The sequence below is a fragment of the Antechinus flavipes genome, chromosome 3 (genome assembly GCF_016432865.1).
Source record: "Antechinus flavipes isolate AdamAnt ecotype Samford, QLD, Australia chromosome 3, AdamAnt_v2, whole genome shotgun sequence".
NCBI classification, from domain to species: domain Eukaryota; kingdom Metazoa; phylum Chordata; class Mammalia; order Dasyuromorphia; family Dasyuridae; genus Antechinus; species Antechinus flavipes.
In genome coordinates, this window is record NC_067400.1 from 100,648,156 (window position 1) to 100,672,934 (window position 24,779).

General features: G+C 32.6%; 1 protein-coding gene across 1 annotated transcript in view; it reads left to right on the forward strand.

Annotated features, from left to right (window-relative positions):
* Positions 1-24,779, forward strand: part of TDRD3 (tudor domain containing 3) — a 169,413-nt gene that overhangs the window by 80,071 nt on the left and 64,563 nt on the right. The window contains exons 7-10 of the mRNA XM_051983892.1: positions 1,688-1,837; positions 4,738-4,878; positions 11,231-11,387; positions 17,993-18,118. Coding sequence (XP_051839852.1) covers positions 1,688-1,837; positions 4,738-4,878; positions 11,231-11,387; positions 17,993-18,118 — 574 coding nt within the window. The remainder of the gene's footprint in view (positions 1-1,687; positions 1,838-4,737; positions 4,879-11,230; positions 11,388-17,992; positions 18,119-24,779) is intronic.

Sequence of the window (24,779 nt, forward strand, 5' to 3'; positions counted from 1 at the left end):
TTTACATTTTAACTTATAATTCTTTTGTTATACTGGGTATCCTTTATAGAGGAGTTATAGAAGAATATGTCAATCAGTTCATCTACAAGCATTTATTAAGTTACAGGTCAAGTGCTAGGGATGTAAGTATAAAAAATTAAAAAAAAGAATCCCTAGGTACAAGGAGTTTACATTTTAATATAGGAGATAACAAGTACATGTGTGCGTGTCTGTGTATGTGTATATATTATATATATACATATGTGTATATATACATACAATATTAATTATAAATATGTAGTGAATAATACAAATATATACAATATAGCACAAAATACTAGATAGTTTGAGAGGAAAGTTGCTAGCAATTGAAGATCAAAAAAGCTTCATGAAAAAAATGATACTTGAAAGGTGTGTGTTAAAGGAACAGATAGACAGGTATTGCATAGGAAGACAAAGGGTGAATGAATTTTGATCTATTGGTGGAAGGAAGTAACCCCACCAAGAAGATAATAGATCCATCAAAGGATTGAACACAACCAAGTGTTAGTATAGTGTTGAAGTGAGACTTTTTGCAAACCTTTTTTGTCTTATTGAATAATAATTTCTTTGAAGTCTAGAAATTCGGGGTCCTCAAATTTTTTAAATAGGGGGCCAGTGTGATGACTGCGTATTGAAAATCAGCCAGAGTCAGGAATTCAGGTTAAGGGGAAAATCTTCAATCTTTATTCTTTTTGAGGTGAAGGGGGATTTCGATAGCAATATGGGCAGCTGCAGCCAGCAGAGGTGAAGGGGGATGGGAGGTGAAAGGGGGTTGCCATAGCAATGTGAGCAGCTGTGTCAAGAAACCAGCCAGCAGTCTTTCTTTCTGCTTCCCTTTCCACTCCCCTGCCTCCACCCACCAAAATCGTCATTTCCTATACAACACATCAGGACTTGCACAAAGAGTGGGCGGGGGCCATTCTTTCTCCAAGCATATATATTAATAGAGTATGGTCCAATTATTATTTAGCCTCATTTGCTTAGGACCTCAGTGCATCAACTTGAGCCTCAGCCCATTACAGGCCAGTTCACTGTCCCTCAGACTGTTGGAGGGCTGGGCTATAGTAAAAACAAACACTTTGTTTTGTGTGCCTTTAAATAAAGGAACTTCATAGCCCTGGGTGAGGGAGATAATCGTCCTCAGCTGCCACATCTGGCCCACGGGCAGTAGTTTGAGGACCCCTGGCTCTAGAACCTTTTCAGATCCTTTTAGATAATTACCCCAAATAAAATTAGAGGCGTTAGCAGAGTGATTTCATAAATATTTCCATTATTAGGTGAAAGTCATTTTTCTGTTCAATGACATGATTCATGAAGTACATTTTGACTTAATAATAGTATCATAGGAACATTGATTCAGAGCTAAAAAGGAACTTAGATGTTATCAAATTCAACTTTATTTTATAAAGAGGGAAACTGAAGTCAGGAGAACTTATGAGTTTCCATTACATAGATAATATATATTTTTATCTTATTATTAGTTTAATGCCTTTTCAAAGAACTATTCTTAGATTTTAAGTTCATTAGGTAAAGCTTCCATTTTGTGGGTTCTGTTCTTAGAAATTAAGTTGGCATTTCTTTAATAAAATATGTAAGACATTATGATATAGATTGAATATTTTGTATCAGATAGTAAATTGGTTTTATATATGTTTTATATCACTAGAAGTGTGTGTCTCATGTTCAAGTGGATAGCAGAGAACTTGATCGGAGAAAGACATTGCAAGTGACAGCTCCTGCCAAACCTTCAGGTGATAATGATGAATTTGAAAAGCAGAGAACAGCTGCTATTGCAGAAGTTTCAAAGAGCAAAGAGGTAGGAAACAGTAATTTAAATATTTATATATATGTTATATATGGTTATGAATAGAAAAAAAATATGCATATGTATGCATGCACATCTATCTCGGTGTGTATGTGTTTATAATGTATATTCACATTACATGTGTATATAACATGTTTATACATTATATCTAATGTGTATGAGGTGTGTGTACACACACACACACACACACACACACACACTCTTAATAATCCAAATCTTACTCCATAAATTAAAAGATAGTGATTGAGGAAAGAAGTTAATCATTATCCATTAGATACTTTACATATAATAAATGCACTTTTACTTTAAGCCTAATTTGATTTAAGGACTAAGGAAATTAGAGGAGAGGAAGTAGAAATTATAAGCAGGTAACATCTATAAAATGGGGATAATAATAGATCTTCCTATAGTTATTATGAGGATCAAGTGAGTTAACATATGTAAAGCAACTTGCCAGTCTTAAAGCACTGTATAAATGTTAACTATTATTGATATAATATTAGTTATCCATGGCTATGTAAGACTATTATAATACCTTAACCCCTACTGAAAAATAAGTAAAAGTAGTCAAGTTTTTACTCCAAGCAGACAATAAGCTTATATTGAAGTAGGAAATAAAAATGTTGTTGGCAAAAAAAGTTATCTCAAATTCTTAGAACTTGAAAGTAGAAATAGCATGACCAGTAATAAGAGAACTTAAGAAAATATTCATTATCATCCCCTATCCATCTGACCATGTACAAATCTCAGAATCTACCAGTTAAACTGAACTATTTCAGACAGACAGGATGCTCACAATTAGATTTTATTTTTATTACTAGCTTCGGTTCTAGGGGAATATGTTATTATCCCTATTAACATAAAAACTATAAATAACAAGAAAAAACCAAAGTTGTCTGTCTTTCATTCTCAAAGAGAACCATGACATCAGGGAGATGATGCCATTACATGCAAATGAGTTGGATTTAAGTGAGGAGGGTGATGCAGAAACCAGACTTACTTTCTCCTCCAGAGCTGTCTGGGTCCAATGGAAAGATGTGGATTGGGACGCCTGGTGTTGGCCTTGGATGCCCTTTTTAACTAAGTCTTTAACAGTCTCAATTTGACTGGGGCAATACATATACCTGAAAGTTCTTTCTTCATCCTGACCTATTCCTTCTAGTAGCTAACTTTTTGAAAGAGAGATGGAAAAGCTTAGTCACACTTGCTCAAACTTCAGTGCTTATTTTTTCTCCTCCTCACTCCTCCTATTCTGCCCAGTCCTCCTCCTTCCCTCCAACACACACACACACACACATTCTGGTCCTAAAGGTGAAAAAGAGGTGAAGATAAGTTTACTCTAGGAAATAACTGTTGTGATTTTTGAAAGACATTAAGGATTTAAAGAGGTAGAGACAAGAAGGCCTGTTTAGAGTAGTAATCTTTGCTTTTGCCCAAGATTTTTTCATTTTTCATTCAAAGTATCATTCTGAGGTATGGAAGGAAATTCTCCTATATATTTCATTGTCTAAGTACTTGGGATGCTTGCTTTCAGATTTGTCTCTTAGAGATGGAGTTAGAAGGCTTCTGGTAATAGGATTTTGATCTGGGAAGCTCATAACTTACCCTTATGTTGCTTAATTTTCTGTCTTTAGTTATGAAAATATATCCATGGTAGTATCTTAGTAATTCAAAAAAAATTCTTCAATCCTCACAAGGTCCCATGGATCTTGCTTCCACTTAAGCATATGGTTAATCTGCCAAAAAAAAAAAAAAAAAAAAACAGGTTTTTCCTGTCATGAATAGTCAAATTATTTTTCCTAAGTAAAATTAATCCTTTAGTCTTAATGCACTTAAATTACTATCTCATGGGTTTTAATTAGCAAACTTTTATGGTGGATTTAGTAATTTTGTTTAAATTCCATAAGCTAACAATTGTGTAAAAATAAACTGTGGACTTTTGATTTTAGTGGTTACAAGTTTATTTTGATCTGAAATAAAATTTTAAATTGTGGGTTTTAAAAAATTTACATAGACTGATATTCACCTATTTCCACATCATCTTCTCATGTGTCTTTTATGACCATTATTTATGCTTTAACATTATCTTTAAATTTTCTTTCTGTGCTCCATCTGATTGAAAATAATTATCTCTGTTATTTTTTGCTCCTAGAGTTATCTATTGAATATTTTTTTTTTTATTGAGGGAGAAAAAGGAATTTAAAATTTCAGAGTAATATTTTTAAAATGTATATATTCACTTGCAATTGTAAACTCATTACAGATATAGACAGTATAGCTTTTAAAATATAGTGTAATGAAAATGTCTATTAATCATTCATTTCTAAACTAATATTTCTTATATTTCATAATATCTTAATGTGTTTGATTATATAACCAAAGAAATAATTGAAGGCATGCATGTTTAAAATTGGAACATATTTCTTCAGAATACCAGTGAAATCTGAAGAATGCATATGTATATAAATTTGTTCAGCTATTGAAATTCAATTAATATATATTGTAAAATTTAAAATTGGACATTATTTGTAAACATTAAAATGTTAAAAAAAAATTTTTTTCTTGAAGCACCGAACCTGCTTAATTAATGGCCTTTTAAATTTTTCTTCTTTATAGTTCTTTTAATGATTGGCCTGAGAATAGCATATAAAAACTAAAATTATGAACCATTTAAAAAAAAAATTGCCTAATCTGGACTTGAGAAGGAATTTTTCCCAGTTAACTACTTTTTAGAAATAAAAAGTAACATTTTGCTTTTCTAGAACCATAGAAATTTAGCTATTCCAGATTTATTAATTTTTTTATTACTTAATCTTTATAGCTATTTTCATAAAATGTTCAATTAAATCTCATTTCTTCTTCTTCCCCTTACCTCTGCTTCTTCTCTAAAGACCAAGACATTTGGAGGAGGTGGTGGTAACGCTAGAAGTAATCTCAACATGAGTACTGGAGGGAATCGAAACAGGGAAGTTTTCCAGAAAGAAAAGATAACAAAACCCGAAGGAAAATATGAAGGTGTCTATCGAGAGCTGGTAAGGCAGAAAAAACAAAAAAAGTTTGAATGTCTTTGCTTGATGTATATAAGGGCATTAAAAAATAAATTTCATATAATTTTTAAAAATGATTTTTTTCTTATTGCACAAACCTATAGTTAATTCTTAATAACATTATTCAGATAATGTTCTTATGCAGTTATATCTCCAGAAATGTTTTATTAAAAAATTACTCAAAATTTCACTAGTAGAAATTTAATTTCTTTTAAAAATAATTTATTAGATGAATTTATTATATAAGATTATATTATATAAGATTAATTAAGTAGCATTTCTTTTGTCTCAGTAATATAATTGTGAAACTAATTGAAAATTAAAACAACTCTGAGTTACTACCTCACACCTATCAGATTGGATAATAGGCAGAAAAAGAAAATGACAACTGTTGGAGGAGATATAGAAAAACATGGACATTAATGCACTGCTGGTAGAGTTGTGAACTGACCTAACCTTTCTAGAAGGCAATTTGGATCTCTATGTTATATATGATTGTGATAGAATTATTGTGATATGTTTTCATACATTCAGAATGTTTTCAACAAAACTTACAAAGACTTAAATGAATTAATACAAAGTAAAACAAGGAGAAATAAGTGAATATTGTGACACAGTATACAACATTGTACAAGGAAACAACAATGTTGTGTAATATCATGAACAACTTAGCTATTTTAAACAGTATATTGATCCAAAACAATTCCAAAGGACTTATGGTGAAAAACACTATCCAATTCCAGAGGGAGAATTGATGGTGTCAGATAGAAAGTAAATGTTTCAATCTGTATTCAAATTTTAGGGTCTTTTTGTCTGTATTTTCTTTTGCAACATGGCCAATATGGAAATATTTTATATGAATGCAAATGTATAAGGTTTATCAAACTGCTTGCCTTGTTAAGGATGGTGTAGGAGATGGAGAAAATTTGAAACTCAGAAATTTTAAGTAAAATATTAACATTTTTGGTTTATATTCAATTAAAAAATGTTTAAAAAAAAAAGAAGAATGTTTTTTGGGTAGATTCTCATCTTTCTTGATCTCCCTTTAGACTCTGACAGTATCAATTGCCCTATTCTCCTTGTTACTCTTTTTTTCTCTAGATTTTCATGATACTAATCTCTTCTGGTTCTTCTCATACCAGTCTGTCTATTCCTGTATTTTTATCCAGATTACACTCACTTAGCATGAATGTTCTGCAAAACTATCTTGGGGTCGCTTCTCTTTTCTCTGTTATACGATTTCTCTTGGCAATCATGGTAGCTATATGAATTCAAATCTCACATCTCCTTATCCTGTCCAAATCTCTTTCCTGACCTCCAGTGCCCCATTTCTAAGTATCTATGAGACATTTTGAGTTAGTTGCCTGGTGGATATTTAAACTGTTCAAAACTTCATCAATAAATTTTTCTACCTCTTTTTCATTTGGACATTTTTGTTTTTTAAGTTCTTCCCTCGAGTGGATTTTTGCTCCTCTTTTATCATTTGACCAATTACATTTTAAAGGTGTCATTTTCTTCAGTATTTTTTTGTGCTTCTTTTACCATGCTGTTGATTATCTTTTCATAATTTTCTTTCATCACTTTCATCACCTATTTTTCCTCTGTTTTAGTTAGATTTAGAAATACCATTTGAAATATTTTATATTATTGTACATGTATAACTTATATCTGATTGTTACCTTCTCAGGAGATAAAGAATTTTGAACTCAAAACATTAAAAAAAAGTTTAAAAATTTTTTGACATGCAACTGGGAAAAGAATATTTTTGAGTTTAGAGAATTCTTTTGGGACCTGTGACCAATCCCTTTTCTTTCAAGCTTTGCATGTAACTGCTTTGGTACTGTTGTATTCTGGATTTGTGTTTTGATATTTCCTGTCTTCATAATAATGTTTTTATGATTAGTTTATTTTTTGTTATTCATCTTTTTAAAACCCTATTTTTTACAACTAGACTACTCGATAGTAGAGGGAGCACTGTCCTAAGTTTCAGGCCTTCTTGCTGCTGTTTTCTAAGCTTGTCTTGGGGATCTGTAGGTTTTCAGTTCTTCTAAGGTGATATTATCTAAAGATAATTGTGATCACTGCTCTTCTGGACTGTGCTCCAATCTTTACCAAGGAAAGATCTTTGTTCCTCTGTAACCATCAGCAGTGGCACTCCTGATCCTGTGACTGGACTATGTTCCCTTTCTTTTGCTGTTGCAATTGGTAATGTTTATATTTCTTCTAGACTTGAGACTAGGATCCCTATTCCTCTGTGGGTGACCACTAGTACATCTCTTTTTTCCTGGATTCACAATCCAAACTTTTTCTCTTCAGCCAGCTGAAAATGCCATCACTTCTTTTGGCCTTGGGATCTGGAATGAGTCCTGAATATAATGCCAGCACTTGGGTCTCTGCAATCTCCTTCTAAATATTTATTAGATTCTGTTATGGGTCAGTACTTGAAACAAGGGGTTAAGTAAGTGGAATTGAGGAGACAGTGATTAAATCTAGTGTAGCATTGATTTAATCCTACAACATATAATGGTTTTCTAGTGATATAATGATTGGTGTATACTCAGTATGGAACATTATAAGGAGGAGCTGTCAGGGTCAGAAAGGACAAGCTCACTAGAAGCTCTCGGAGGCTGAGACAGATTCATTCCATCTTCCACCTTTGTGTTGGCTGAAGGCTCAAGCACAAACCCTTGGGAATCCAGGAGATTCAGAAGTCAGAGAAGGCAGTTGGGCAGAACTAAGGAAGACAGAGAAGTGGTGGCAGGCTGTCCTGTGGAGAACACTGAAAACAAGATCCAGAAGGCCTCCAGAAAACTAGCCTAGCCCCAAGTGAAGGAGATAAGACTTTGAAGGAGACAATAAAGGATTTGGACTTTAATACCTGACTGCACTTGTGATTAATGAACTGAAATGAAGGCTGCCTCCAGAAGTCCCCAAGAAACCTGCTCCCAGAGAACATTACGTTTTAGAGAAGAATATTACATGACTCCACCATGGACTACAGGTTGAGAGCTCTAGAAGCTGCTTCTGTGGTCAGTGTAGCCACTCTTAAGTCATGATGCTGTTTGCACTGTGCTTGTTGGGCCCACCACTACCCTGGTGAAAGAGATCTTTCCTGCTGACCTTCATGTTATCTTGGGCAGGAAAATTGTTCACTAGAACTTTTGTAGGTTCTGCAGCCCAGAAATCAACTTAAGGTATTATTTGGAGGGGAATTTGAAAAGCTTGACTCAGTGATTTCATACTCTATTTTAGCTTTATCTCTCTCTTTAAAGACATTCTTTAGGAATATTTAATTGAACAAAGAATGTCACAGTTTGACTTAGAAAACTTACTTAGAATTCTGATATTTTTAATAAATTATTTTCCTAACTTATGAAAAAGTAAGTAATGTTGCAGTGATTAAGAACAGAGCCTTCTATATATTTCTCTTTTGATAAGGTAATTCTTCCCACTTAGGTCCTAAACATAGTATATAAACTGGGGAAATAGGTTGAAATAATTTAAATTTAAGAGTTCTTAAATTTAAATTATTTCAACCTATTTCCCCAGTTTATATACTATGTTTAGGACCTAAGTCCTAAAATTTATATATTTATATATATATAAAACCTCCAATTATCTTTACCTGTAAACACAAGGTTTGCCACTAACCATTTAAGTAGCAAGTCTACCATCCTATGCCATTAGTTAAAAAAAACAAAATAAAACTAAACAAAAAACCACCTAATTAAAAAAAAAATTAGTGGAAATGTAGGTGTTTTAAATAAATGGGAAATCATTCCTTTTTCTTTTTCAAAACAATTTAAGGCTTTTTTTTTTTAATGTTCACATACATAAACTATAAATGTGTTATTGTAGGAATTCATATCAATCCAATGAATATTAAGCATTATTTTATGTGCTAGAGAACAGTGCTAGATATGATAAAGACCCTGCCATCAAAATGGTGATATTCTCTTAAAATAGTATTTCAAAATATTAGCTAAATGTATTAATTACATTAAAAACAGTGTTTTGTAATTAGAGAGGGGAAATCTCAGTGATGATTGACAAGGTAAAGAAGATTTATTGAAGGAAGTGGCAACCTATGCTCCATAGATTGTGTGGAGGGGAATAATATGAAGTAAGACTAGAGGGTTAGAATATTATTACCTAATCATGGAGGGCCTTTCAGTTCTAGCCAGAGAAGTTTGACTTTTACCCAGTGTGCAATAAGGTGAAATTGAGGAATTTTTAATGTGGAAATAACATGATTGTGTCTATGCATAAGGAAGATGAATCTTAAAGAAAAATATTTTAGAGTCAAGAAATCAGAAGTAGAAAGATATATTAGGATGATGAGTGATCAGATAAGCGATGATGAATGTCTATGCTAAAATAGTGACTATGGCATGGGAGAGATGTGAAGGATATTGTAGAGGTATAATTGATAGGACTTAGTACTAAATATACGTGAACAGTGAAGGAAAGAAAAGAGTCATATAAAACATCAGGTCTTAAAACATGGAGACTAGATAAATGGAGGAGTTGCCGATAGAAAATCAAGTCAGAGGAGGTGAATCTTTTGGGAATAAGGTTATAAATTCAGTTTTGGACATATTTTATATTATAATTAACATTGTATAGGAAATTACTAGAGTACTCAACTTGCTTTAAAATGTGAAGAATGTTGATAATTTTATACTTAAAAATTATTTTCTAAGTATATTTCACATTATTACCTTCTGTTTTCTAGGACTTGCTAGGACTTCTAGTAGTATTAATATCACAAATGATAACACTTTAAAATAATTTGGATACTATGGCATGTGTTTTAAAAAAAAAAAACACCCTTAAAATTTTATGTATTTCACATAGTATTTATGGTGACATGTTATTTTTGATATTTTAACTATTAGACTGAATAAAATATTGTAGCTTTTACATTTATCAAATATAGAATTTATCATATTTTTGTAATAGTTATGCATTCTAGAATAAATTTACAATATAGTTACTATCTATTTTATTTCACTGATCCACATATTCTTTTGAAGTTCTGTACTTCAGTGATTATTTAAGAGAAGTGTCTGCTTAAAGCTATTAATATCAATTAATATTAATAAAACACCCATGGAACTTGAGATTCTAGTGACTTTTAAATCACAAGTGAACTACAACAATCTTACAAAGCAGCATTAACTTATGTTCCCACGATCCATAATCATTAGGCCTAAGAGAAGTCAGATTGTGGAACTCTTTAAGATTTTTTTTAGATGATGAAAAAAAAGAGAAAGTTTTGGGCATAAGATAGGGCAGTGGATAGAGTTCCAGAAAGACTCATTTTCCTGACTTGAAATCTGACTAGTACTTGTTAAGTAGAAGAAATCAGGCTATGTTAGCATAGTGAATAGATGAAAATAAATTCCTGCTGTGAAAAAATCTGACTGTTGTTGGTCCTTGATCCCTGTGGTACCTGCTTCATGAAGTAAGGGTATTGTAGCATCTATTACTGGATTTTTACAACTAGAATTTGTCAGTTGTTGGATGTGTTGATATTTGAGTGAAATTTCTAATCTGCATGGGGACAAAAGCTTTAAGAGCTTTATTCCTTGAAACTCCTTAGTTTGAGTACTTGGGTCAAGCTAGCTCTTGCTTCTATCCTTACTTTCCCATCTAACAGCCAACCAAAAGCTTCTAGTCCCATTATACTATTTATGTTCTTTCTGACCTCACCTTTGCTCCATGCTGTGAATTGATAGTGATTTGTACTGATTATATTTAGAGACATTTCTATGTAATCATCATCTGGAGCTGCCTTTATAAATTGTTTTTGCTTTGGTACAGAAATTTTGTTATGACTATAGAAAGAGAATATGCAGTGTGAACCTTAATACACATTGCAAGTAAATGTAATGAAGGACAAAAGAATACAGAACAAAGGAATAATAAAATTTGTTGAGTTGTTTCCATATTGCTATGATTAATGCATTTCTGTTTTTTGGTGGAATGTTATCTATTGGATTGTTTCCTGTTTAGACTTACGTTGTTCATTAAATAATGTTCTACTTGTCTATAGTATTTTCAAATTAGACATGCCAACTTTTTTTTTTAATGGACTTTTTTGTTGAAACAAATGTTTAGAAAGCCAAGACAAAACCTCTATCTCTTTTGTTTGTTTTTGCTTATTATTCTATAAGAGTATTACAATAAATATTTTATAAATTACTTTCTGTGAATATTTTTTCAGCCTGAAATTGAAATTTTCATTAGATATCACTGTTAAAGTCATGCCATGTTTTTTTATGAAATTGGAATTCTAATTTACTATTATTTCTTTGTATTTTTTTCATTCTAGGTTGATGAAAAGGCTCTGAAGCACATAACAGAAATGGGCTTCAGTAAAGAAGCTTCCAGACAGGCCCTTATGGATAATGGAAATAACTTAGAAGCAGCATTAAATGTCCTTCTCAACAGCAATAAGCAGAAACCTGTTTTGGGTCCACCAATGAGAGGTATTATTTTTATAAATCATTTCATCAGATTATGTTGTTTGTTTTTCAGGAGATGTTATTTGTCTTTTTTTTTTTTTTTTTTTAGAATATACCATATTTAAGGAGTTAGAAATTTATTTTTCTTTCTGTTTCAGAGGATGTGTCATCTTCCTCCTTATCAGTACATTTGATCTTATCTATTAAACTGAATCATATAATCCTCCTATTAGACTATTCCTCAGACTTGTAGAACTGCCACAAATGGCTTCTGGGATCAGTAATATGTGAAATGAATAAAGTCATTATTGACTAGTTCTGCCTAATGATTTAAATGCAGCACTACCAAATTTTTGTGTTAACTTGGTAGGAAAGCCCTTTTTGACCCCAGACTTCTGTCATCTAAAGAGGTTATATGGGTCATTGGCCAGGTATACTAGATTTGGATTTTGGGTTTCAGAAGCATTGGCTCTGTGCCTTCACTTTTTTTGCCCCATTGTTCATTTGTAAAATGATGGAATTGGATCTGATACTCCCTAGCATCTTCTAGCTCTGACGGTAACTGATGGCAAATGCATTTTGTGCTCACTAGTATATAAGGAACAAGAGAAGAGAGATATGTTGAATTAGCAAGGTAAGAACAAGAAAAAGAGTAAAACCCAATAACAATAGATGATTTCACTTGTTCTGAAACTCTGTCCTGGAACAAAAAAGCAGGGAGGAAGTCATAATTATAGGATCAAAAAGATTTAGAGCTAGAATGGACCTTAGAGGCCAAGTACTCCAATTTCCCACATCATGATTTTCAGTGAAAAATAGGCCAAAAGATTAAGTGACTTATCTGTATTCAGATAGGTAAGTTTAGAATTGAATCCTGGGTATTTGACCAATATTCTTTCCACTGTATTATTCTGCCTGTCTTAAGACAATATACCAATCATGTGTTCTCCTTTTAGTCCTTTTTATTTGTCATTATCTTCTTTGTAACAATAAAAGTTTATATTGAAAATTACCATTTGACTTTATTCATCTCTGTGAATAGGCCATCTGAAGAAGAGCCACTACTTGACTCACTTTATTTTGCATATCTTAAGCTACTGGATCTCTTGAGATTTTTACCATAGTCTTTTTCATAGACATTAAATTCCAACAGGTCAAGTTCCTTTAGTCCTGGATTGTGGTGATGTTCTTCTTTTATATAATATAAGATGGTTTTCTCTGGGAGCAGGTTTCTTGGGGAGGTTTTCTGGAGGCAGCCTTAGTTTCAGTTCAGAGTAATAATCACCCCAAATGCAGCCAATTGATAAAATCCAAACTTTCATTTTCTCCTTCCAAGCCTTTCTTTTCTTGGGTCCAGAAAGCTTTCTTAGAGGCCTCTCTCCCTCCTTGGTTCCAAGAGCTCTTGCAGCTTCGACTACAGTCTCTAGCTTGTCAATCTCCTTAACTGAACTCACTTGAGTTTTCTTTGATTCCGAGAGCTCTTTTTGCTAATCTTTTGCCTCTAGCAGCTTCTGCTTCTAGCTCAATTCCAACTCTTGGCAGTCTTCCGAACTGAACTGACTTCATTGACTTAGCCCTTTTTATGTTCTCTCAAAGGTTGACTCCCCCCATGGGAGGTGTGAATTTACAAAGTTACAAAGCTAACTTTGTGTATCTCCCATACTTGTGAACACTTGTGAATCTTCCAAACTTGTGAACTAATGTGTGTGAGCTAATGTGTGAACTCTCAAAGGTGCAAACCCAAGCACACAAGCATTGCTTCTATCAGTTCCATTGTATTATCACCTTGTTTCAAGTTCTGGCTCATAACATCTCCCTGTAGGATCAGATCAATCATACTGAACCATGCTAAATTAGATAATTATTGTCTCTATCAATTCTAATGACTTAACACTTTGTAAGGATTCCAACAATGGATTATCTTTTTCTTACTTTTATTTCTTTCCACATTTAACACTTGTTTATATTTCTCTTAGATTTTTCCCTTCTGCCCTCAAAAATATCCAGTTTTTTCTTATGAAAAAAAAATTCCTTAATGTAGATACTGTCCTTTTTTTTTTTTCTTTTGACAGCATAATACTTCTTAAAAGAATTGATCTGTAGTCTCTGACTTTATTTCTTCCCTAGCCGGCTAATTCCCTTCTTAACCACTTGTAAATTCTTTCACTTAAACATTCTATTGTTATCTTTCTTTAAGAGATAGATTGACTCAAGATAAACATATTCCTAGATCTTTTCTCAGTCTTAATTTATCTTGCTTTCTGTGCAAAACTTCCATCATTCTTAAAACTTGTTCTTTCTTTGCCCAAATTGATCCTATTGTATACCAATTCTCTTTTTATTTCTCTGACTACTCTTTTTTTTTTTTTTTTTTGGACTTTTCTTTCTGTTCTTTTCTTCATCATGTCTATGAGATTTCCATTGGATTCAGCCTCTTTTTTCTATCTTAGAAAACTCACATTGAAGACTCTCTTTTACATATATATAAATATAAAATATAACATTTTCCTTTTGCCTGGTTCCAGGTCTTCGATTAGAAATTTCTCTGTAAATAGCCTATTGTAATATTGAACTTGAGGTATCCAAAATTAATCTTATTTCTTCAGAAATTCGCTCTCTCAGACTATCCTTGATGTCAGTAATATCATGATTTTCCTTGTCAGACACATTAAAAACCTTAGTATCTTCTTTGACTCATTCAGCTATTTTAGCCTCTACCTTATGATAGTCAAAATTGACTAATCAAAATATCTTTGTTTCCATTCTTATTTGATTTTAGTTAGAGTTCTCTATACTACCCAGTATACTGTCTCTCAAACAGTATATATACTGATTTCTAAAGGCATCAGAGATGCCTTTTTATTTCCCTTTTACTTGTTCATGTTTCATCTCAAATTCCAACAAGTTATTTAAAATCTTTTCTAAAATTTAAGTTCTTTAAGAGAGCAAGAAATCTGACATAGGTTAAATATGTGCAGTTCTTTTAAACATTTTTTTTATATTTGTCATGTTGTACAGAAAAAACAGACCAAAAAGGGGAAAAAATATAAGAAAGAAAAAACAAACAAAAAAGCAGGAAAAAAAAAAAAAACATGCTTTGATCCATATTGAATCTTTATGATTTACTTTTTGGATACAGATGACATTTTCCATTCCAAGTCTATTAGAATTGCCTTGAATCACTGCATTGTTGAGAAAAACTAAGTCCATCATAGTTAATCATCATATAATGTTGTTACTGTGTACAATGTTCTCTTGATTTTGTGCTCTTCATTCAGTATGAAATCATGAAAGTCTTTCCAGGCTTTTTTGAAATCAGCCTGCTCATCATTCCTTATAGAACAATAATATTCCATTACATTTATATACCATAACTTATTCAGCCATTCCCCAGTTGATGGGCATCCATTCAATTTCCATTTTCTTGCCACTACAAAAAGGATTGATTCCAACATTTTTGGGTACTTTCTCTTCTTTTATGATGTTTTTGGGATATAAATCCAGTAGCGAGACCTCTGGATTTGAGGATTTGCACAGTTTTATAGTCCTTTGGGCATAGTTCCAAATTGCTCTCCAGAATGGTTGGCTCATTTCACTACTCCACCAACAATGTATTAGTGTCCCAGTTTTCTTACATCTCCTCTAACTTTTATCAATCATTTTCTGTTATCTTCACCAATCAAAGAGGTGTGAAGTGGTTCCTCAGAGTTGTGTTAATTTTCTCTAATCCATAAGGATTTAGAACATCTTTTTCATGTGTTTAAAAATGACTTTAACCAACCCAGCACTTTTTATATAATATTGTGTTATTAAGTAATTATTTATTGTTATCTTTATAACTTTCTTGGATCTAGAGATTATATACTTTTTTGTAATTTTTTTCAGTGATTAGATAGAAAGATGGAAAAGAAAGAAAGAAAAATAGAAAGAAAACTAGAAAACTAGAAAGATAGAGGGCTAGATAGTTTATTAAGCAATGTGTGCCAGGAATGGTGCTAAGCACTGGAGATATAATTAAGCAAGACAATTCCCTTTCCTCAAGAAATTGATATTATTATTGTGAAAGACAATACAAAAAAAAAAAAAAGCTAGAAGTAGAGTCAGAGTTACAAGGACATGCATGGGATGATAGCATAGTCTGGAGATGGTTAGAAAGTAGTATGGAAACCTAGATTGATATAAAATTAAGTAAAAATTCTCCTCTGAAAACTTGGCTTCCTGGAGCAGATTGCCAAGTTCTAATGAGAGGAAGATAAAGATGATGATGAGAGTTTAATTAGAATGATACTAGAAATGGAAAGGGATGTAAAGGCCTTGTCTAGAGCTAATAAATTACTGTGGATGGATATTTCTTAAACACTTTGAAGATTTACAAGATAAGTTCTTGAATAAAATTAGAAAATTTTAGTTTTGCCTCAGAAGAATTTTGGTTGTCTTTCTGTTGCTTCAAGTATCCTATTTTTCCTTTATAAACAATAGATAAAATTGTTTGAATGAAATTCCTTCTTAACCATCTCTACAGATACAGGTAACCAATGCTATATTTAATTCAAAAATCTTTCCTCTTTGACTTTATAAATGCTTTTTACATGTATTTAAATATAAGCATATCAGTCATTCTGGAAAATCATAAAACATTTAAAATGAAATAATGAAACCCTCCTGTAAAAACAGCCAAGAAAAAGCCAGAAAACTATTTAACTTCCTTATTTCTCTTCCTCAATGTTTTCCAGCTACATGCTAATATTGAATTATAACAAATTAAAAATTAAATGCACTTCTCAAAGAGATATCATTATTGAATTATAACAAGTTAAAAATTAAATGCACTTTTCAAAGAGATACCACTTATTAGTCTGTAAAAAGTATTGAACTTTAAAATTTGCTTAAAATTCCCTTGTATTGACTTTATATAAGAATAATATTCAGTCATAATCTTAAATGAAAGCATGCAGAATTCTATGTGAATGCCTAAATGTGATTGTTTTAGGGATCACCTTGTCCCTATATCCTCAAATTTCTGTCCATCCCCGATTTTACAAATATGATTTTTTCCTCCTTCCTCTCCCCCTCCCTTCCTCTCTCTCTCTCTTTCCTCCCCTTTCTTTCCCTCCTTCCATCCCTCTCTCTCAACTCCCTTCTCTTCCTCCTTTCCCCTCTCTGTCCCTTCTTTTCTTCTTCCCTCCCTTTTTCTCTCTCTTCCTTCCTTCTTTTCTCCTCCTTCCCTCCCTCCTTTCCTCCCTTTTTTTTCCTTTAGGTTAAATTATATTAACAAGTTAGACATTATAAATGGTCATGTTCATTCATTTAATATATTTATTTATCCTTAATGATCGTTAATTCTTTAAAAATTAGGATACTACATAATTTCAATAAGGTAAGTTATTTCAGTGTCTGTGTGTACTCAGTTGAATTGGTTATGGAAACATCAGAACTGGAATGAGTATGGCAAAAACTTTTCTTTGATATAGGGAATTTACAGTGAAGTGATTTCCTCCACCAATGCAGATTTGGAACTGATTTATATAGCTTGTAGTTTAATCGATTGCCTGGGATAATAAGATTGTATCTCTCAGCCCAAGGTCATATTCAGTTTAGAATAGAGGCTTTTCAGATTCTGAAAGTAACTTTTTTTTACCATTATTCTTCCCCTCAATATGTATTTATAAGGTAAGCGATGTTCTAAAGGAAAAGCTGATAAAACTGTCATGACTGCAAAATACCTGGATGTTGATACATTCTTCCATCTTGAGTCTAATGACAGATTTGTTCTGTTCAAGTTGTTTATGTAATAGTTTCTCACTCATTGGCCATATCCATTTTCCATTATGGCACCTCTCAAAAGAATGAGGGAAGGAGTTCCTAGATATTTTGAAGAATTTTGGCATCTGCTCTGGATTCATTTTCAGGGATCTGGATCTGAATAAGTCTACTAGAGGATCAAAGCCTGTGAACACTTTGGTAAAGGTAGCTCCTTATGGCCAGTACCTAGAAAACTTATTATTGAAATTATTGAAAGGTTTTCCACCTGAATTTATTGATTTAGTTTACAGAATAGATTTTAAAACTCTGAGGGAAAGGGTCCTTATTCGAAAACCTTCTGTCTTTCATATTTTGATTAGTTGTAGTCTAATGATTTGATTTTAGTTTAGAATGATGAGATGTAAAATTTGTGGCTTAGTTTAGAACACTAGATTGCACTCTTCCCTTTTTTTTTGTTGTGATCTTCATTATGAAGAATATTGAGGTTGTTCCTGTAACTACCTAGAATTGAGTAGATGGTACTGTTCATTAAATGATACTTTAAGATTAAACATATCTGTTCTACCCTAACCTCAAATTCTTAACTACATTGTTGACTTTCCCATTAAAAAGAAACATAAGGATGGGGGAAATAAGATTTTTATGTAAATAGAGAAAAGCACTATTTTCTCTCTCCCTTTCTCCCCCTCTGGGGAGAGGGGATGGATTTTCTTTGGGGGAAAAATGCTTTTCTCTGAGAAAGACTCTACTGGATATGCTGTTTTGTTTATAGATAATGGTGGAGGTAAAACATTAAAACAATTCAATCTGCTTAACTTTTACATTTTTTTCATGATTTAAAAATCATCTTTTTTAAAATTCTATAGGCAAAGGAAAAGGCAGGGGACGAGGAAGATGTGAAGATGAAGAAGAATTAGGAAATTCCAGGCCATCCGCACCTAGCACATTATTTGATTTCTTGGAGTCTAAAATGGGGTCTTTAAACATGGAAGGTAGGTATAACTTAAAATAAAAAATTTCAAAACCACACCTTAAGAAACCTGATTATATATAACCATATTTTAATAGTTTTCATGATTGTGGGTGGTCACCCTACTAGTGAATGACTGTTTTTAAACTTTGCTATGTTGATCTCCAGAAAGCAGATATTACCTGTCATTGGGACTATCCATTCTTGATGCTCTTCCAATATGGTAAAACTTTTTAGTGCCCCATTGTTCACAAAAATAAATTGAGGTAATTTCCTGAGTTTTTTCTTCTTCCTTCCTCATCTCACTTCACTCATTTTCTCCAATTATCTCCTTCTAACTCTTCTCCCATATGAAGAGGTGTCAAGACAATCTTCTCTACATATCCCTTTGTTCTCATTCCCTGCCATCTTCTCCAATAGATTACCTCCACTGATGTCCTCACCCTGTCTCTAATTCTCAGTCTCTTTGTGTTTACTATGAATACATCCATATGTCCTGCATCCTTAACCTTCACTTGTTTCTACCATTCTTATTGGCTATCATCCTTTCTACTTCCCTTTTAACTAATCTCTTTGAGAAACCCATGTAACATATAGGTGCTTTTACTTCTTCTTTTACTCACTTCTAAACTTTGCAGTCTCGTTTCAGACTTCATCATTCAACTGAATGATAACTTTTTGAAATTATCATTGAGCTCTTAGTTGCCAGTTTTAATGATTATTTCTCATTTTTTGTCTTTTCTCATCTCTCTTTAATCTTTGACACTATTGATCTGTTTTTCCAGACATTCTCTTCTTTCTAAGTTTTCATGACAGTCTTCTCTCCTGTTTTTCATACCTGTCTTTCTGTTTCTTTGGCTCCTTTATTTTATTCTCATCCAGGTCACTCCCACTACCCATAGATATTTCTTATGGCTCTGGAAGAACATTGATAATATAGAAATCATCTGTATAGAGCTGATAACTGAATTCTTTATTTAATGATCTCATCAGCTCTAAATGATTTATTTATCACTTTTATCTGATGATTTTCAGATTGCCTGTGCTTTCTCCTGTACTTCAGTCATACATTCCTAGACTGCCTTTTGAATATTTCCAAATGATTATCCTGTAGAAATTTCAAACTCAGCATATTTTCAAAGCAAAACTCATTAACTATTCCTTGCCCCATTTTCCCTCCTCCAACATATCCCTCTTCAGAACTTTTCTTATTGTCAAAGTCATTACCATCCTGTTCAGACAGGCTCACAACTTCAATGTCATACTTAACTCCTCCTGAATTCAAACTCACCTCACATATCCTACCTGTGGTCAAATCTTGTTTCTACCTTTACAACATCTCTCATATGTCCCCTTAACTTACAAAGCCGCTATCCTAATAAAGGCCTTCATCCTCTCACCTGTTGCTCCCCTAGCTTTAATTATCTCTATTGTAGTGTGTCTTCTGCTCAGCTGCCAAAGTTGTTATCACAAAGCACAAATCTGTCCATGTCACATCCTCATCCTTTCCCACCTCACTGCCCCTCTCAAATGCAGTTGCTCCTTATTACCTCCAAGATCAATTATAAAGGCATGTAGTTAGCATTTATGTTTAGCACTATATTGTTCCTGGCACATGATAATAATGTTACTGGCATCCCATTAAATGGCACACTTACTTGCCTGGGATTCTCCCCTTCTTCCTCTCCTGATATTAAGATTCAACTCAAATTCCATTTATTGCAGAAGTCAATCCTTGGTTATTGGCACCTACTCTTCCCCTTCTAATGCATTTCCTCTGAGATTATCCTCTATTTACATTGTAGATATATATATATATATATATACACACACATGAGGAATATAATTCTTTGAAGGCAGAAGAACCATTTTTGCCTTTCCCCGGCACTTAGCACAGTGCCTGGGACATGGTAAATATTTGATAAATACTTGTTGTATGTAGATGTGTATGTATAATACATGCAGGTATGAATGTATGTATATATCTACATGTCACTTTGTGTCTGTTCAAACAAAATTTTTTCATTGAGATTATTTGGCTCCATTTCCAACAACTTATCTTTACACATCATGATTTTCTACAACGATAATCAAAATATCAAAAGAAAAAAAATCCTAAAACAATCAAAATTTATTGGATGTTCAACGTGACATACATGTTTGCCTTCCCAAAGGTCAACTCACATTTAGTACTGTCATCCTAGTTAGGTAACAATTTTCACATTGATAGTTCTTTAAAAGTTAAAGTTCTTTAAAAAATTTAACTTACTTATATTTTAAATGGGTTGTAAGTTGATAAAAAAAAAAAAAAGTAAAGAAGGACTTAGTGTCCTCTGATTGTTGCTGCTGAAGCAGAGCTGAGTTGAGACTGTAGGGCAAAAGGGAGAAGACACTTCTAAGCTTAGAAAGCCAGTTTCTGAAGATAAAACCAGTGTTGAAAGTGCAATAAGTGACCCTCTGCTTGAATGATCACAAATTCTTAATGAACAGACTCTAGTACCCAACCCTCCTGACTTTCTCAAGGCCACAATATTTTCTGAAATATTGAACTTTGGTTCCAGCTTCCCCTTCAGATCCAAATGCTTTCTCCTGTTTCTTTATGTCACGTTGAACATCCGATAAATTTTGATTGTTTTAGGATTTTTTTTCTTTTGACATTTTGATTATAGTTGTAGAAAATCATGTGTAAAGATAAGTTGTTGGAAATGGAGCCAAATAATCTCTAATTAGCTTTATAAGTCTATGATGGGAACTTTTCCCCAGGTATTTTGAGTTGTAAGTCAGTTTTTTGCAAAAAAAAAAAAAAAAAAAAACAAACAAACACTTACTGAGGTCACATAATCTTAGTAGCAGGTCTGATAACCACATGAATTTTAAAGTAGTGGTGAATCTGAACAATATTTCAAGGTATCTGCAATAATCGTAATGTGAAGAAAATATCTTTGATTTCAGTTGGTGACAAAATCACAATTGTGCTAAAACTGCTGTGCTTTGTCTACTTTCACAATTGAAAAAAATGATGAATTTCATTTACAGCTAGTAAAAATAAAAATCAAGTTGATGTATCTTCTGAAATCTAACTATAAATTACTTTTTGTGAAGATAGAAACACAATTTGGCAACAAATTGGATGGGTGGGACATGAGTTTGAAGGAATCAATTATGATCCTGAGGACTTTGACAGTAAGAAATTTCAGAAAAGAGATATATTGGGGGAGAGAAAATGAGGCAGAGGATAGTTAATGAGTTTTTCCTTTTATGAGAATCCCTGCTCTAGTCTCTGATTGTCATCTTTGGCTTCTCCCCAGACAATCAACTCATGGCCTACTTATTTGTGCTCTGAACCTCTAGGACCCAGTTGGGACATTGGCTTATGGTAGAATGGTGCATGAGATCATTTTTCTAATCTTATGGTTTCTTTCAGGAAGATCATGCATCCTTAATGTTCCAATATTCCTTAGAGTAGGGATTTCAAAAGGGATGTCAATAGATCTTGGTTCTTAATGATTTTGAGTAGGCAGTTGAGAACTTTGGCTTGAATTGTTTCCACTCTTTTCATCCATTTTTTTGATTAGCTACTAATCCATTCATTCCCATATAGTTAGCTAATAGGCTGAAGCCACAAAACAATAGTGTATTGAAATGATAGGCTGCCATAGTGGCCCAGGTATGCCAGTCTGTCAATAAAGTGGAGGTTAGTAGGAAATATAAATTTGGTTTTAGCATTTCATTTCATCCTTTATTAAACTTTGTTATTCAATCATTTCAATCATGTCAGATTCTTTGTGATGCCTTTTAGGGTTTTCTTGGAAAAAATACTGGTTTGATTTGTTATTTCCTTCTTCATCTTATTTTACAGATGAGGAAATTGAGGCAAACAGGGTTAAGTAACTTCCCAGAAGCATATAGCTGTTAAGAGTTGTAAAGCTAAATTTGAACTCAGAAAGATTAGTTTGTTTGATTTCAGGCCTGAAATTCAATCCACTGTGCCATCTAACTACCCCCTTTTATTAAACCTTTTTCTAAATAAAAGAGAATACGATATATTTACTGATTCCCATTGTTGTCCAGTTTCCCAATGCCTTAGTTGAACGGATTGATTAGAAGCAATCTTAATAACCAAAAGAGGGGGAAAAAATCCAATTTGTTTTCAAAAAAGTTGGAGGTTGGATCAAGCAAAGGCACAGCTAATACAATCTAATAAAAGTAATATTGTTTATTAGAACATGCATCCCTCTCTGAGAAAGGAAATTGCTTATAATCAGCCTGCTATTTGGTAAAAACATGTCCTCTGCTCCCTGCCCAGCTATGATTCCCAGTGGGGTATGACTGGGATCTATATAGTTTGGCATACTGATATTTTTAGCTAACCACATACCTTGCTCTTAGAGGCTATTGCCATACTTTTGTAACACTTTGTTTGGCTAATCTCCTTTGAGTTTTAAAGGAACAGAGATATATTTACCTCCAAATTGATTATAAACTTTTTAGTAGTATGCAAACTACCTGAGGAAAATATAAAAATCACACAGAAGTACCCATGCACTTTTGCTGTATTTCAGAATTTGACTCTTATTCTTGGTGTGGCCCTTGGAAGTGAAGCTCCCTTCAGAGAAGGGAGAGTAGAGGCATGCACTTTGGGTTTTGTGGGATTTTATAGAGAGGTAAACAAGACAGAGGATTCTGGTAGATATACCAGAATAAGGTAAGCAAACTCCAAAATACTTTTGAATATGTCAGTCATGAATAGATCAGATAAGAGTATGCATAATAAGCCTTTGGTGTCAGGAGTTATACTTATGGAGTAAATTGGTCATTCTAGTTATTTCTGTCCTTGTCCCATCTTTCTTAGGGAAAAGATCCAGTCTAAGAAGCCTGCATTCACCATATTAGTGGAACACAATTCTGATTTCAAATGAGATGTATTTTGTTGTGTGTGGAATGCATATATTAATTATTTACAGCGTTTTCAAATGAACAAATTGAAGTTTTGTACACAGATGGAATTTTTGCCTATTTCATAAAGCCCAAATTATTTGATTTGTTATGCCAAATATAGACTAAAAATATGTGTATATGTGAATGTTTGTGTGTATGTGTGTGTAAACACACATTTTTAACATTCTCCTAAATTTTTAATCCTACTCCTTTGTTTCTCCAAGTTTTCCCTAACCAACATTTCTCTAATATTTTATAACTTCATTTCAAATTTTATTAGAAGTTTATATTTTATTAAAGAATTATATCACATTAGAATTTTTTTGTTACATCTTCAATTTCCTCCTCTTGTTTTTTATTTCTCCTTTCCTCTTTCTTCCTTCCTTTTCCCTTACTCCTCCCTTTCCCCCAATTCCTTCATTAATTTTTGCTTCTGTCCCAGTGATAGCTACTTAGTTGTTTTATAGAATACATATAATTTATGTCTGTGCACATAATACTTGGTCTTCTTTAGTTTCCTATAAAAATTTATGCCTCTGAATTTCATTACATTTCCTTTTTTCCATGAAAAAACCTCAATTCTATTACCAGAACTCTCTTGATATTACAATGACATAGGGCACTTGTACATCATTGAACAGTTAACAAAAGGTTTACTTTCCCCATACACAGTAAGGATATACAACAAGCATACACTGATATTTAGCTTCTCTAGATATGGACTTCCACACATTACAGTTGCCATTTTTTATGCCATTTGATAAATAGAAAACTGAATCAGAAAAGTCAGGCCTGGGTACAGCTTTCTAAGCCATAGACTTGTCTTCTTTTAGGTAATACTGAACCTATTGTATCCCACTTCATGTTGCTAATTGTTGTAGTTATCTTCCTTTTATTGTGTCCTTAACTCCAACCCACTTGATCAAATAACATTGAGATTGAAACTGAGAATAGGAATTATATTACAACTTCTGTGCATACAGTACTCCAGTTTCTGCAAGAAGCCCTTGTACGTAGAATTGAATAATCTCAAAAATGCCAACACAATGAAAATAATGTCAAAGTTTATTAGAACTACTTATGATTTTAGATGTATTCCAATATAGTTGCATTATCGAAATGCCATAATCCTAAACTAGCAGCTTTACTAAATAGAGTTACTTCTAAATAGGAAGGAAGTTGTGACCACATTTGTTATATAGAACTTTTGTTTTAATATTTTCTTTTCTAAAATAGTAGCATAAATTATTGTAAAAGCTTTTATGAGGCAGGACAAAATCCTGCTATATAACTTAGGACACTGATGATACTTGCTTAAAATAGGATTTGATATGTGTAGATTAAATATATTTCTTACATGATTTGTTGAATCAATTTACTTTATAAATGAATGACTTTCCTGGGTTATTTTAATTGTTTAAAAATTTTAAAACAAGTTTTAGACATTTGTATGTTTCTTAGTTATTATAAAAACATATGCATATATATATATAAACCATATATAGAAATGCTTCTATAATTAAAATTGTACCTGATACCATAAATTCTGAAATCAACTTTTCCTAATATTTTTCCCTCTTCTGAGGTTTTAATTTACTACAAAAGCCAAGAAAAATGCTATGGATAAAAAGAACCAATAATTATGTAAACATTCAGTGCTTTTATCTCTACTACATTATTTTGCAATTTTTATCCTGTGTTTTCTTTTATGGAGGAAAGAAATTATTTGTGTTCAGCAGAATGGA